A 14389-nucleotide genomic window follows, 5' to 3' on the forward strand; every position below is an offset into this window, starting at 1 on the left:
TGATTCAGCTGGATTCATTAACTTATTTAGAAACCTAACTATATATTTACAGTACCATTAGCACAGTTCTTCTTCAATCAGTTACAGACAGCAGAGAACATAGTTTCATTTCAGCAGAGTTCAGAGAGGAAACCGCAGAGTGGAGACTGGAGCCACACCCAGCCTTAAGCTTAAGTTTTTTAATTTCAATTCTCTGCACAGACTCCAAAGTAGTTAGCTCCTATTGGCTGACTGAGTTGCTATGCCTATTCATTGGCTGACCTTGTTACCGCTGGCTCAGTTCATAAATATCTTACCAGGTTCTATTGAACTGGTTTGAGATGTAGGAAGTCACCATTGGGCCTCCGCCATTGACTTTGCTTCTCAGAAGGGGTCTGAGTAGTTTGCAAATGGTGACCAGGATGCTACAGCCACCAAAAATACATGCTTGTTGTCAAGCATCTGAATTTTGATCCCATGACCATGGAGATGCTACAATAGTTATAAACGGGCGGATTCCACTTACCGCTGCTACCAGTGCGTTTCCCACAGAGCTCTGTGACCCCAGCATGTTCCCCCATGTGTCCGAGTGATATTTTGCTTCTGAGCATGCACAGAAAGCAAAATCTTGTGAGTGGGTGCATGTGCACACAAGATTTCATCAGTTTTTCTTCTTCTGCGCATGCGCATAAGCACAAAATGGCCAAAATCTCGCTCTTACACCTGTCCACCCACAAGATTTTCCTTCCTGTGTATGCACAGAAGGATCTCCACCCCATGTCCAGTCAACGAAGCAGTGGAAGTGATGTGCTAGTGCCTGGAGGCTGTTGGGGTCTGGATGGGTATCAACAGAATCAAACTCAACCCTAATAAGACGGAGTGGCTGTGGGTTCTGCCTCACAGGGACAATTCCATCTATCCATCCATTACCCCGGGGGGGAATTACTGACCCCCTCAGAGAGGGTCCGCAATTTGGGCGTCCTCCTCGATCCACAGCTTACATTAGAGAACCATCTTTCAGCTGTGGCGAGGGGGGCATTTGCCCAGGTTCGCCTGGTGCACCAGTTGCAGCCCTATCTGAACCGGGACTCACTGCTCACAGTCACTAAATGAATAATGTTGTAAGCCGAGGACCGTCTGTACTGAGTTCCATTATCTCATTCCCACCTCTTTTTTTCCCTCCCACTTTTTAGGTCTGGCGTTCTGATGTACGGTTTGCTGGCAAGCGACTCCTGTGTCCGGATGGTAAGTTCGGAGATTGTTCCGACAAAAACAAAATGAATAAAGAGGAGATTGTTGTGTGATCCTATTGTGAAAAATAGCCCTTATGTTGTGACTTCTGTGGTGTTTTTTTGGAAGGTCGAGAGAGACCAAGGAACTGTGGTACAACTGTGGTAGCCACAACTGAGAACAGAATTCCCATTGTTAAGTAAACAGGTTGTTAGAGGAGCTGTGCCTAATTTTACAACCATTTTGCCAAGGTTGTTAAGCAGATTGTTGCAATTGAAAAAGTGAATCCTGTGGTATTTTAAGTAAATCTGGCCTTTCCCAATGACTTTGCTTGCTAGAAGCTGGCTGGGAAGATTGTTAAATGGCAGTCACGTGACCATAGTTCCCTCTAAGCTGAGCAGTGAGCAATCGCTCACTTAAAAATCATCATCAACTCAGAGTTTTTCAAACCTGCCCAGAAGCCGAGAGGGAAAGAGTGAGAGGGAAGGAGAGAGAGAGGAAGAGAGGAAGAGAGAGAAACAGATAGAAAAAAGAGAGGAAGGAAAAGAGAAAGAAAAAGAATGGGAGTAAGGAAGAGAGAAAGAAAATCAAAATCTAGTTTGAAACTAGCTCAACTATTTAAGTGGCATTTTGATATTGATAGAGTTGCCCTATTATGAGCTCACTGTTATAGACACACAGTACAGTATTTTATTTTGAAATTCTCTGAGGCAAAACAGGGTGGGTTTTTTATTTGTTTGTTTGTTTGTTTGTTTATTTATTTACTTACTTACTTACTTACTTACTTACATACTTACTTACTTACTTACTTACTTACTTACTTACTTACTTACTTACTTACTTACTTATTTATTTATTATTTCTGTGCCGCCCAGTCCCAAAGGACTGCTGCTCAGACACTATACTTTTCTGCCCACCCCCCAAAAAAATTAGAGGGAACACTGCACGTGACCCCAGAACACAGCACACATTGTAAATACATGCCGGATGTTGAGCAAACAAATAGCATTTAGCATTAGCAGTAGCATTTAGACTTATATACCGCTTCATAGTGCTTTTATATCCCTCTCTAAGCGGTTTACAGAATCAGCCTATTGCCCCCAACAATCTGGGACCTCATTTTACTCACCTCGGAAGGATATTTTTGATTCCTCAAAAATATCCAAAATGAATACAATGTAGTATACAGAACTAAAGAAAACAAACACACAATTCCACACACTAGATACAAATGTACTTAATATTAGGTTGCTTGATAGTGATAGTCAACAATACAGTTGTCTTTTATACAAGTAAATATTTGTATGTAGTGAAAGGAAATATTAACTGATGATAAGCAAATAACTATCTATGTGCATATATCGAACATCATTGAAACTGAACGCTCTATATGTTCTATAGGTTTATAAGCTGATTGGTCTGTCTACTTTCCTTCATTTTCCTTTCTTTTTTCTTTCTTTGTATGTTTTGTTTGTTTAGATTGTTTTTTATATGTAGAAAATTAATAAACATTTTTTTTAAAAAAAAAATTTCACCTTGGAAGGATGGAAGGCTGAGTCAACCTTGAGCCGGTGGTGAGATTTGAACTGCTGAAATATAGCTAGCAATCAGCTGAAGTAGCCTGCTGTGCTGCACTCTAACCACTGTGCCACCCCGGGTCTTTTTTGTGATCACATGACCTTGGGATTGCTGTGTTTGTCGTAAGTGTGAGGACGGGTTGTAAGTCATGTTTTTCAGCGCCGTTGCAACTTTGAATGAAATGAATGGCTGTATATCACTAAATGAATGGCTGTATATCGAGAACTCTCTGCATATACATCTGACAAAGCCCAGATTGGGGGAAACTGATAAGTAAGAGATATGACATGGGTGCCTTTCTGCAGAAATGCACAAGTAATCAAGAATTCCCTTACTTTCTATAGCGATTTCGCATCATTTTTCTTCTTTTCCTCCTAGTTACTCACCGACGCTGGGGGTTGCTGGCCTTTGGTGTAGGTCTGGGCCTGGGATTGCTGGCTCTGGCAATCTTCCTGATTCACTGGAATGTGCACAGACTTCGTAGAGGTAAAAAAGCATCAGGAGAACTGGTTTATAATGGGCGTGGGTGGATACGACTCTATACTTTTTACCAATCTCAAGCAGCCAAGCAGAAAATACGACGATGCAGCAGAGACTTGTCAATTTCATGAGAAATTGAGTCTTATAGTCAGCCAGAAAGACGATAACTTTTTGCAACATGCATAGACTTGATACACATTGGATGCCAAATGTACAAGCAGGCCTTGAGTTACGACTGGTCACTTAGCGATCGTTTGAAACTATAACAAACAAAATCTACTTACCACCTGCATTCAAAGTTCCCGTAGCAAACTATGCTTAATGACCACCGCATTTGCTTAATGGTTGCAGCAAAAAAAGATTGTAAAATTGGTTGTGGTCACATGACCCGCTTAATCACTACGATGTCTTAACAACCAAAATTGCAGTTGTTGCCATTGTAAATTGAGGATAATCTGTATGCAAATGTGCTAATCAGGGCTCAGTATTACAAGATCCTGGGACACGTATATTTGCTTAGTATTACATATAGAACAGTCCACACTAACTTGTTTAATAATCCCTATTTTAAAACGATCACTGTGCTGGAATAGAATAGAATAGAATAGAATAACAGAGTTGGAAGGGACCTTGGAAGTCTTGTAGTCCAACCCCTCCCCTGCTCATCCTGGCCTATTTCCTGGAGTTTTCGGAGAGGGGCGGCATATAAATCCAATAAAACTTGAAACTAAAACTTGAAACTTGAAACTATACAATTTCAGACAAATGTTTGTCCAATCTCTTCTTAAAAACTTTGAGTGTTGGAGCATTCACAACTTCTGGTGGCAAGTTGTTCCACTGATCAATTGTTCTCACTGTCAGGAAATTTCTCCTTAGTTCTAAGTTGCTTGTCTCCTTGGTTAGTTTTCACCCATTACTTCTTGTTCTACCCTCAGGTGCTTTGGAGAATAGCCTGACTCCCTCTTCTTTGTGGCAACCACTGAGATATTGGAACACTGCTATCATGTCTCCCCAGTCCTTCTTTTCATAAGACTAGACATACCCAATTCCAGCAACAGTTCTTTATACGTTTTATCCTCAAGTTTAATGTTGTAGCTATATGGATCTAAATGTTAATTTAAAAAAAAAAACCTCAAGCAAACTAAAATGAAATGTGCTAGGGAAGATGGCATAGAGAGAAACACGAAAAAGAAGTTGATTCAGTTGCATTCAGGTGACCTTTCGTTAAGGAATTATTTCTAAGGCTTCCAAATATGGATTATTAAAAAAACACCTCTACCTTTTATCTTTTGTCTTATCCTTGAGATAAATATGTCAAATGCATGAGAAGATTCCTATTTGTTTCTTTTAGTATTTTGATTTATATTTTCTTTGCTTCCCATCCAACATGCCATGTAATTTAATCTTATAAGATCCAATCAAATGTTTGTTTGTTTGTTTGTTTGTTTGTTTGTTTGTTTATTTAATCAAACATGTATAGGACAGTAGTTTGTATAAACATAACGTAAGATGAGTAAAAAGTAATGATAAAAGAGGACAATAGGACAGTAAAAGAGGGACGGTAGGCACAGTGGTATGCTTATGCACGCCCCTTACAGACCTCTTAGAAATGGGGAGAGGTTGACTGTAGATAGTCTAAGGCTAAAGTTTTTGAGGTTTGGGGAAGAAACCACAGAGTCAGGTAGGGCATTCCAGGCATTGATCACTCTATTTATTTATTTGTTTATTTATTTATTTGTTTGTTTGTTTGTTTATTTATTTATTTAATTAATTAATTAATTAGATTTGTATGCCACCCTTCTCCTTAGACTCAGGGCGGCTTACAACATGTTAGCAATAGCCCTTTTTAACAGAGCCAGCATATTGCCCTCAAACAATCTGGGGCCTCATTTTACCCCCCTTGGAAGGATGGAAGGCTGAGTCAACCTTGAGCCGGTGGTGAGATTTGAACCACTGACCTACAGATCTAGCAGTCAGCTTTAGTGGCCTGCAATCAGCGGCGGGCTACGAGCCAGAATGCTAAATTGCGCTCGCCGCCTTGGCTCGTAAGTTCTTGCAGGGCCAGTGCGATTTTGCTGCTGCACCTGTGGAGGCAGCAAAATTGCATATGGAGCCACAGGTGTGCCCGTGTTTCGGCATGCGCAGAAGCAAAAAAACTCACCAAAACATGGGCGCACCTGCAGCTCCGTGCATGATTTTGCTGCCTCCACAGGTGCAGCAGCAAAATTGTACTGGCCCTGCAAGAAGTTACAAGCCGCGGTGGCAAGCGCAATTTACCGTTCCGGCTCGTAGCCCACCGCTGCCTGTAGTACTGCTCTCTACTCACTGCACCACCTGGGCTCATTGCTGAAGTCATATTTTCTGCAGTCGAGTTCAGATCGTGCAGAACGCAGCCCGAAAGCCATCGTGGGGCTTCCTAGATTCGCCCACGTTTCTACAACACTCCGTGGCCTGCATTGGCTGCCGATCAGTTTCCGGTCACAATTTAAAGTGTTGGTTATGACCTTTAAAGCCCTACATGGCATTGGACCCGAGTACCTCCGGAACTGCCTGCTACTACACGAATCCCAGTGACTGATAAGGTCCCACAGAGTTGGCCTTCTCTGGGTCCCATCGACCAAACAATGTCGTTTGGCAGGCCCCAGGGGAAGCCCCGGCCCTCTGGAATCAACTCCCCCCGAGATTAGAACTGCCCCCACACTCCTTGTCTTTCGTAAATTACTCAAGACCCATCTATACCGCCAGGCATGGGGGAGTTGAGACACCTTTCCCCCAGACTTTTTTATATTTATGTTTGGGTATGTAGATGTTGTTTGCTTTTTTAAAATATGATAGTGGTTTATGTGCTTTTTAATATTAGATTTGTTTTTCGCTGGAATATTGTTTTTATTATTGTTGTGAGCCGCCCTGAGTCTTCGGAGAGGTGCGGCATACAAATCTAATCAATTGAATTGAATTGAATTAGATCAGAAATATCTTGTTTATGGTCTCTGGCTAGCCTTCCCAATAAGAGTACAGTAAAAAAAAAAAAAGAGAGAGAGAAATAGTTTAGCACATGTTTGTTGTTGGGGAAGGGAAAAATAATTATAGGACAATATTTTACTGAAAGAGTAGTAGATCCTTGGAACAAACTTCCAGCAGACGTGGTTGGTAAATCCACAGTAACTGAATTTAAACATGCCTGAGACAAACATAGATCCATCCTAAGATAAAATACAGAAAATAGTATAAGGGCAGACTAGATGGACCATGAGGTCTTTTTCTGCCGTCAGTCTTCTATGTTTCTATGTTTCTATAAAACCATTAAAATGCTAATTAAAAGCCTTCCTCATTCCCTTTCATTTCTGCTTCTCTTTCAGACGCCCCTTGCCGGCACCATTCCCGTCCCATCCTGCTGATCTACTCTCCTGATTCAGAGGAGCACAAACAGTTGGTTTGCTCCTTCGCGGCATTGTTGCGGTCGGCCCTGGGCTGCCCTGTGCTGCTGGACCTCTGGGAGTTGGGCCACGTGGGACGACTGGGCATCCTGCCCTGGATGTACGCCCAACGGGAACTCGTGGGTCACAAGCAGGGCCAGGTGCTACTGCTGTGGAGCGCGGGCAGCGCCAACGCTTACGGACTTTGGCAAGGAGAGGCAAGTAGCCCTGAGAGGAAAGCCCCAGAGCCCTACGACCTCTTTGGGGCAGCCATGGCCTGTTTACAAGGCGAGCTTCAGGGTGCAGCTGGAACGGTCCCGCGATGTGACTGGGTAATTGCCTATTTCAACAAACTGTGCGACCGGCGGGATATTCCGCGTGCTCTGCGCCTCCTCCCCTGTTACCGCCTGCCTCACGACTTGCGGGACCTGGTTGGGGTCCTGCAGGGCAACTCCAGCTCAGGACCCAGCTGGCTCCACACCAGTGCCAAAGCCCTTGTGTGCCATCTGCTCAAAGCCGAGAGGAAGAGGGGTTCGCGGAAACAGCGGAATCAGCCCTGGAGCAAGGACATCAGGAGACTGGAAGAATCCCTCTTCCCCCTCCGTCAACCCAAGGTGCACAGGCCAAGCTGCACTTGAGGTGTATTGCGAAACGGGATTGATCCCACTGGGGATCCGTAGCCAGAAGGTGTTCGTTGGGCCTCAGAAGGGTTGGCTTCTTTATGGTGTCTTAAGAAAGGACATCTGTAATCATCTTGGCTAGTCAATCCAATGCCACAAAAGACAAAGGAAGAGGTCCAGCCCAGCTTGAATGTAAATCAGAGAGATTTCTCTGGGTGTGCCAGAGAGGCCTCCTTTCTCCGCCTTCATCATCTGGTGGTCATGGCGTCTGTTGCCATAGAGATGACAGGGTACTGTGAAGAAGGAGTCGCGGCCTTGCTGCTGAATGTGGGATGGTGCAATATGAAACATTGTTGGGCCGTCGTGTGAGCGGTTCACAGGGGCTGCTTCCTAGCGAATTCCTCCGGGAGGATAGTAAGCTTGTCCGAAGGCAACCAGGTCATCTTGTTGCAAGCTAGATGGACTGAGCGAAGAGGCTTTAATTCTTGCTTTGTTCAACGCCCATCACTTCAGGACTCCAACCCACAGAAGGTGGAGAACATATCTGACACAGAATGTTTATTTTTCTTTTTCCTTTTCTTTTCAAAACATGGGTCCTTAAACATTTCTACTCGTGGAGACACAAAGACCAGCACAAAGAAGCCTGCAGATAGCAATCTCTGAGATCCATGATGGTGAACCTGTGACACGCAGAGCCATATCTGAGGGCACACAGGGGCATCGTCCTATGTCAGCTCCAGCGTGGATGTGCATGCTGGCCAACTGATTTTTGACCTTCCAGAGGGTGGGGGGTGGCCGTTTTTGCCCTCCTCAGGCTTCTTCAAGAAAGCCTCTGGAGCCTGTGGATGGGGAAAACAGATCAAATAAGCCTACCGGAAATTCAGAATAAAATTCAGGTAGGCCCATCGGGCTGTTTTTTGTCATCCACAGGCTTCTAAAGTCTGGGGAGGGTGAAAAACAGCCCAATGGGCCTACCGGAAGTCTGGAGGCTTCAGTGAGGCCTGCACACATATGTGTGTGTGGAGGCAGTGTGTGTGTGTGTGTGTGCATGAGAGGGAAGGGTTATGGGTTTGGGCACATGCATGAGAGAGAAAGAGAGAGAGAAAGAGACAGAGAGAGAGGGAGAGAGAAAGAGAGTGAGAAAAAGAGAGAGAGAGAGAGAGTGAGAGAGAGAGAGAGCAAGAAGGGGGAGAGAGCAAGAGAGAGAGAGACCAAGTGACAGAGAAAAAGAGAGGGAGAGCAAGAGACAGAGAGTGAGAGAGAGCAAGAGAGAGTGAAAGAGAAAGAGAGTGAGAAAAAGAGAGAGTGAGAGAGAGAGCAAGTGAGAGAGAGAAAGAGAGGGAGAGAAAGAGACAGCGAGAGAGAGCAAGAGATAGGGAGAGATAAAGAGAGAGTGAGAAAAAAAGAGAGTGTGAGAGAGAGAGAGAGAGAAAGAGAGAGAGAGAAAGAGGGGAAGAGAGCAAGAGAGAGAGCAAGAGAGAGATTTTTTTTGGCTAAACTTTTTTTAGCCCCTTCCCCCACACTCAATGGTGTCCCTCTTTCCCAATCTTAAAATCTGGCACTTTAACTAAGAGACATTCCCCAATGTAGAGTAAAGGTTCTCTCCATCGACCTATGAGCTGGCCAAAATGCTATGGTATGCCAGCAGGGAGTCAGCTGTCCCTATTACCAATGCCTATCCCAATTCTGTCATCCGTCCATGCAGTCTCCTGACTCCCTTCAAGGAAATGGGATGACAAAGACACAACAGGTTTAACACCCCTTAGAAACCACTATTTCAACACCAGTGGAGAAGAGAAGCCATTTTGCTCATAAGCTCTGGGGCAAGATGATGGCAGCGGATAAAACAAAATAAAAAATTATCAGGGTGCATTGTGGTTGTGTACAAGCGAGTCAGAAAAGGACTTACAAAGTCATACAAACAGGTGAATTTGAATGTAACCAGCTACCCACTTGCCTTGCTTTGGACAACTCCGTTTCCAATCCAGCAAAACAAGCACGTTGCTAGGAGAGTTGTAAGAGATCTTTATTTTGTGTGTTTAATCTACAGAGGGATTTTTTTGTTGTTGTTGTTGCTGCTGCTGCTCAGGTCTTACATCTATTCTTGGTGCTGTTATCTTGAAATTACAACAATAAAGATGACTTTTAAAGGAATCTTTTCTACGTGAGGTATCTACAACACTTGTACAGATGGTCTCTTTAAAAAGTTTAAACCTTTAAAAAAACTGGTTTAAAAAAGTAGAAACCTTGATAAACTAAAGTCACCATGCCTTATTTAAAAGTATTTCTGTGCCTTGAGGGTTTGAAAGTAAGCTTGCTAATCTTTTTGTTAGTTGGGGGAAAGATTAGAAGCAATGTGAGAAAATATTATTTTACTGAAAGAGTAGTAGATGCTTGGAACAAACTTCCAGCACATGTGGTTGGTAAATCCACAGTAACTGAATTCAAACATGCCTGGGATAAACACATATCCATCCCAAGATAAAATACAGGAAATAGTATAAGGGCAGACTAGATGGACCATGAGTTCTTTTTCTGCCGTCAATCTTCTATGTTTCTATGTTTCTAAATCATTTTTGTTTCAGTGCTGTTGTCACTTCAAATGATCACTAAACAAATTGTTATAAGTCGAAGACTACCTATATATCATACAGGGCTTGAGGTATTTTGTTTTGTTTTGTTTTACTTTCTTATATGCCTTTCCATTTCATCATTCAAATGACCCAATACAATGAATGTAGAAATAAAGGCACATTTCCGATTCATGATGAAACATATCTGATCAATAGCTATTCTCTGAGGAGATGGTGGCCCTTAAGTCAAGATTATTGAGCCCTTGTTCTATCTATGCTATTCAAATAATGTCAAAGGAGTTCCAGAACTTACAGTCAAATATAGAAACATAGAAACATAGAAGTCTGACGGCAGAAAAAGACCTCATGGTCCATCTAGTCTGCCCTTATACTATTTTCTGTATTTTATCTTAGGATGGATATATGTTTATCCCAGGCATGTTTAAATTCAGTTACTGTGGATTTATCTACCACGTCTGCTGGAAGTTTGTTCCAAGGATCTACTACTCTTTCAGTAAAATAATATTTTCTCATGTTGCTTTTGATCTTTCCCCCAACTAACTTCAGATTGTGTCCCCTTGTTCTTGTGTTCACTTTCCTATTAAAAACACTTCCCTCCTGGACCTTATTTAACCCTTTAATATATTTAAATGTTTCGATCATGTCCCCCCTTTTCCTTCTGTCCTCCAGACTATACAGATTGAGTTCATTAAGTCTTTCCTGATACGTTTTATGCTTAAGACCTTCCACCATTCTTGTAGCCCGTCTTTGGACCCGTTCAATTTTGTCAATATCTTGTTGTAGGTGAGGTCTCCAGATATCTTCCATCTGTTTTCCTCTTTTCTTAAACAAAAAGTTCCATCTAACTTTGGAATGGGTCTGTGGGAAGAATGGAGCTAAAATTTCCTGTTCTCCTCATCGATTCAATGCCTCATTGGCAAAGAGAGGAAGCGTGGTGGTGTAATAGGAATTCCCCAAAAGAAGTGAAGAAATCAAACAAGCCATAGTGATTTAAATTTAGCTTAAGATAACCCCAACCATGCATATAGTTGAACTACATTTTCCATCATATCTACCAGGGGAGGAGTCATAATTTCTCCCCCCTGAAATCACACTGATTCCTAGAGAGGCCTATGTCCAAGGCAATTTCAGTTCTCCAAACAGTTGCAGGCCAAATCGAGGTGAGTACGGAAGTGAGGGTGGGGATAAGAATAATTACAGAAACAGGTGGGAAATTATTTCTTGTCTGAACTCATTTGCCGTGTTGTGTTTTTTTCCTTAATTTTCTTTCGGTGTATCTCTAAGGGAACCCCCAGTTTCCTAAAATGGAATATTTTGTTTATTTATTTATTTTTCAAATTTATAAGCTGTCCCTCTCCTTCCAAATTCAGGGTGGTGTACAACAATAAAATATTAAAAAATACCCCAAAGTAGATACAATAAAAACAAATACAAAAGTTGAAACCCATATAAAATACACATACAACCAGGGGTGGGCTACTGCCCGGACAGGCAAGAACGCAGCCGAGTAGCGAAAATGGACCCAGAGCACCTAATTTGCATTGAAATATGTTGAAAGAAAATGCCACGCCCACAGTGTGTCAGTAAAGATTTTGGTAGCCATTCACTGCGTACAACTATCACTCATTCATACCAAGCCTGCCGGCACAAGCATATATGTGGGAAATAAGGCAAGATGGGGAACCCTATAGAACCCTATAGAGAAGACTGTCTTGGAAAAGAGACAGTCATCAACACTCCACGGCCTGAACTGGTTGCTGATTAGTTTCCGGACACAATTCAAAGTGTTGGTAATGACCTATAAAGCCCTACATGGCATCGGGCCAGAATACCTACCATACCGCCTTCTGCCACATGAATCCCAGTGACCGATTAGGTCCCACAGAGTTGGCCTTCTCGGGTCCCGTCGACAAAACAATGCCATCTGGCGGGACCCAGGGGAAGAGACTTCTCTGTGGTGGCCCCGACCCTCTGGAATCAACTCCCCCCAGAGATCAGGACTGCCCCCACTCTCCTTGCCTTTCGCAAACTCCTAAAAACCCACCTCTGCCGCCAGGCATGGGGAAACTGATTCCCCCCAGCCGCTCCGTTTTATGTATGGTTTCTTTGGGTTTTATGATTGTTTTTAAATTCAGGGTTTTAACTGCTCTGTTTTTAATCATTGGATTTGTATTGTGTATTGTTGTTGTGAGCCGCTCCAAGTCTTCGGAGAGGGGCGGCATACAAATCTAATAAATAATAATAAAAAATAATAACGGAAGGCTGAGCCAGTCAGGATCGAACTGCTGGCTATGGGCAGAGTTAGCCTGCAATGGGGAAACCAGTTTCACTTAACAATGGAGTTACTAATTTAACAACTGCAGTGATTCAGTTAACAAATGTGACGAGAAAAGTCATAAAATCGAACAAAACTCACTTAACAACGGAAGCAAGAAAGGTTGTAAAACGGAGCAAAATTCAGCCAACAAATGTCTCACTCAGCAATATAAAATTCGGACTCAGTTGAGGTTGTAAGTCGAGGATTACCTGTACATCTTCTGAAGCCACCAACTTCATTCCGCTATCAACTATATGTGTTGTCTCAAAGAATGCTGGTTTTGTTTTGGGTTCCACACAAACACAAAAGGCAAGGGGATTGCTTTATTCTGTTATAGAACAAAGGGCAATTCCAAAGCAAGCACTGTTAGTGGTAGGGAAGTACGATCTGTTGGAATTTGTTATCGACACGTACTAGTCGTCTCCTGGTTCCTTTTGCGCTTTAGATTGTTCCAAGTCAAGGCTTATCTTTGCCTGATTTTGAAAGTGATAGGGATTTCTGCTTTTTAAGCTAATGATTAATAAAAGTCAATCCGGGTTCATAAATTCGTACCCCCTGCAATTCTATCACAAGGGCTAGGACGTACAAGTTTAATCCAGGCCGTATAGCAATGTGTTTTAACCATGGCAACTTTAACGTGTATGAACTTCAACTGCTGGCAGAGAAATTTTAGGATCCACACATCTACAAGCCACCAAGGTTGAGAATCACCCTTGAATTTTGAAATCCACACATCTACAAGCCACCAAGGTTGAGAATAGTTATGTCTGACAGTTAAAGCAATCTATCCATTTTATTGGTTCCAAGCGACCGACGGCAGCAGCCGCTGATTGGTCAAGACAAATGCCACCAAAAAATAAACAGCTGTCTCAGTTTTCCCGCCATTTAAAAAAGTACAAATAGTGGAATGGTTTGTCGGCGTGGTGTGTGGAGTTTATGTAGTGTTAGTTACTGGTTATTGTTACAGCTCTTGTTCAATAAAGACAAGTTAAGCTACAACAGACTCAGTGTCATCACTGACTTAACAGTGGCGATGAAGGTGCCCGAACCTTCACACGACTCGGCTCAAAATGCAGTCCTCTATGGCTCAAGTGTCAGAATTCTTCAGTCAAGAAAAAGAAACCTAGACAACATATATGTCCAAATTTAGAATTTTTCTACAAGCAAGCAAGAAGGCTTCAAGAGTTGTAAACCTAATCTTATGTAGCTTCTGCTCTGGCAATCTCACACTATTTACCAGAGCTTACAAAACTTTTGCCAGACCCATCCTCGAAGACAGCTCATCTGTTTGGAACCCATATCGCACCTCAGACATTAACACCCTTGAAAATGTCCAAAGATACTTCACCAGAAGAGCCCTTCACTCCTCCACTTGAAATAGAATACCCTACGAGACTAGACTTGCAATCCTGGGCCTAGAAAGTTTAGAACTAAGACGCCTTAAACAAGATCTAAGTATTGCCCACAAGGCTACCTTTGAAGAATGTTCAGAAACTCCAGATCATGCAGAATGCAGCTGCGAGAGCAATTGTGGGCTTCTCTAAGTATGCCCATGTAACTCCAACACTCCGCAGTCTGCATTGGTTGCCAATCAGTTTCCGGTCACAATTCAAAGTGTTGGTTATGACCTATAAAGCCCTTCATGGCACCGGACCAGAATATCTCTGGGACCACCTTCTGCCACACGAATCCCAGTGACTAGTTAGGTCCCACAGAGTTGGCCTTCTCCGGGTCCTGTCAACAAAACAATGTCATCTGGCGGGACCCAGGGGAAGAGCCTTCTCTGTGGTGGCTCCGACCCTCTGGAACCAGCTCCCCCCAGAGATTAGGATTGCCCCTGTTGTATCCTTGTAAATAGTTGGTTCCGTGTGGAAACGTTGTCTGAGCGGGAAACAGGAAGTCGCGTCTGATTGGCTCAGACGCGGGCTGCTCTCTTTTGGCGGGAGCCGCAAATGTATAAAAAGAGCGGTTTCTCCCCAGGTTGAGCACACGGTATTCCGCTGATTGTCACTTACCTATAAGAGCTGAAATAAAGGAACCGTCTTTACCTAGCCTTGTCTCTGGACTTTTCACTGGCGACGACGGACGGAAGAACCACGCGTGCAAGATGAACAACCTTCAAATCGGCCGGGCTCCTGAGTTCTTCGATCCGGAGAAATCTTCCTAGGACGCCTA

General features: G+C 43.1%; 1 protein-coding gene across 5 annotated transcripts in view; it reads left to right on the plus strand.

Moving 5' to 3' along the window:
- LOC139160304 (interleukin-17 receptor E-like) overlaps positions 1-9457 on the plus strand; it is a 59562-nt gene extending 50105 nt beyond the window's left edge. For 3 of the 5 annotated variants that reach the window (XM_070738032.1, XM_070738030.1, XM_070738031.1), the window contains 3 exons: positions 1173-1224; positions 3166-3273; positions 6627-9457. In XM_070738032.1, coding sequence (XP_070594133.1) covers positions 1173-1224; positions 3166-3273; positions 6627-7321 — 855 coding nt within the window. In that variant the 3' untranslated portion in view covers positions 7322-9457. The remainder of the gene's footprint in view (positions 1-1172; positions 1225-3165; positions 3274-6626) is intronic. The other 2 variants (XR_011557917.1, XR_011557918.1) reach the window with 1 other exon arrangement.
- The last annotated feature ends 4932 nt before the right edge of the window (positions 9458-14389 follow it).

This window comes from Erythrolamprus reginae, chromosome 2, assembly GCF_031021105.1.
Source record: "Erythrolamprus reginae isolate rEryReg1 chromosome 2, rEryReg1.hap1, whole genome shotgun sequence".
Taxonomy (NCBI): domain Eukaryota; kingdom Metazoa; phylum Chordata; class Lepidosauria; order Squamata; family Dipsadidae; genus Erythrolamprus; species Erythrolamprus reginae.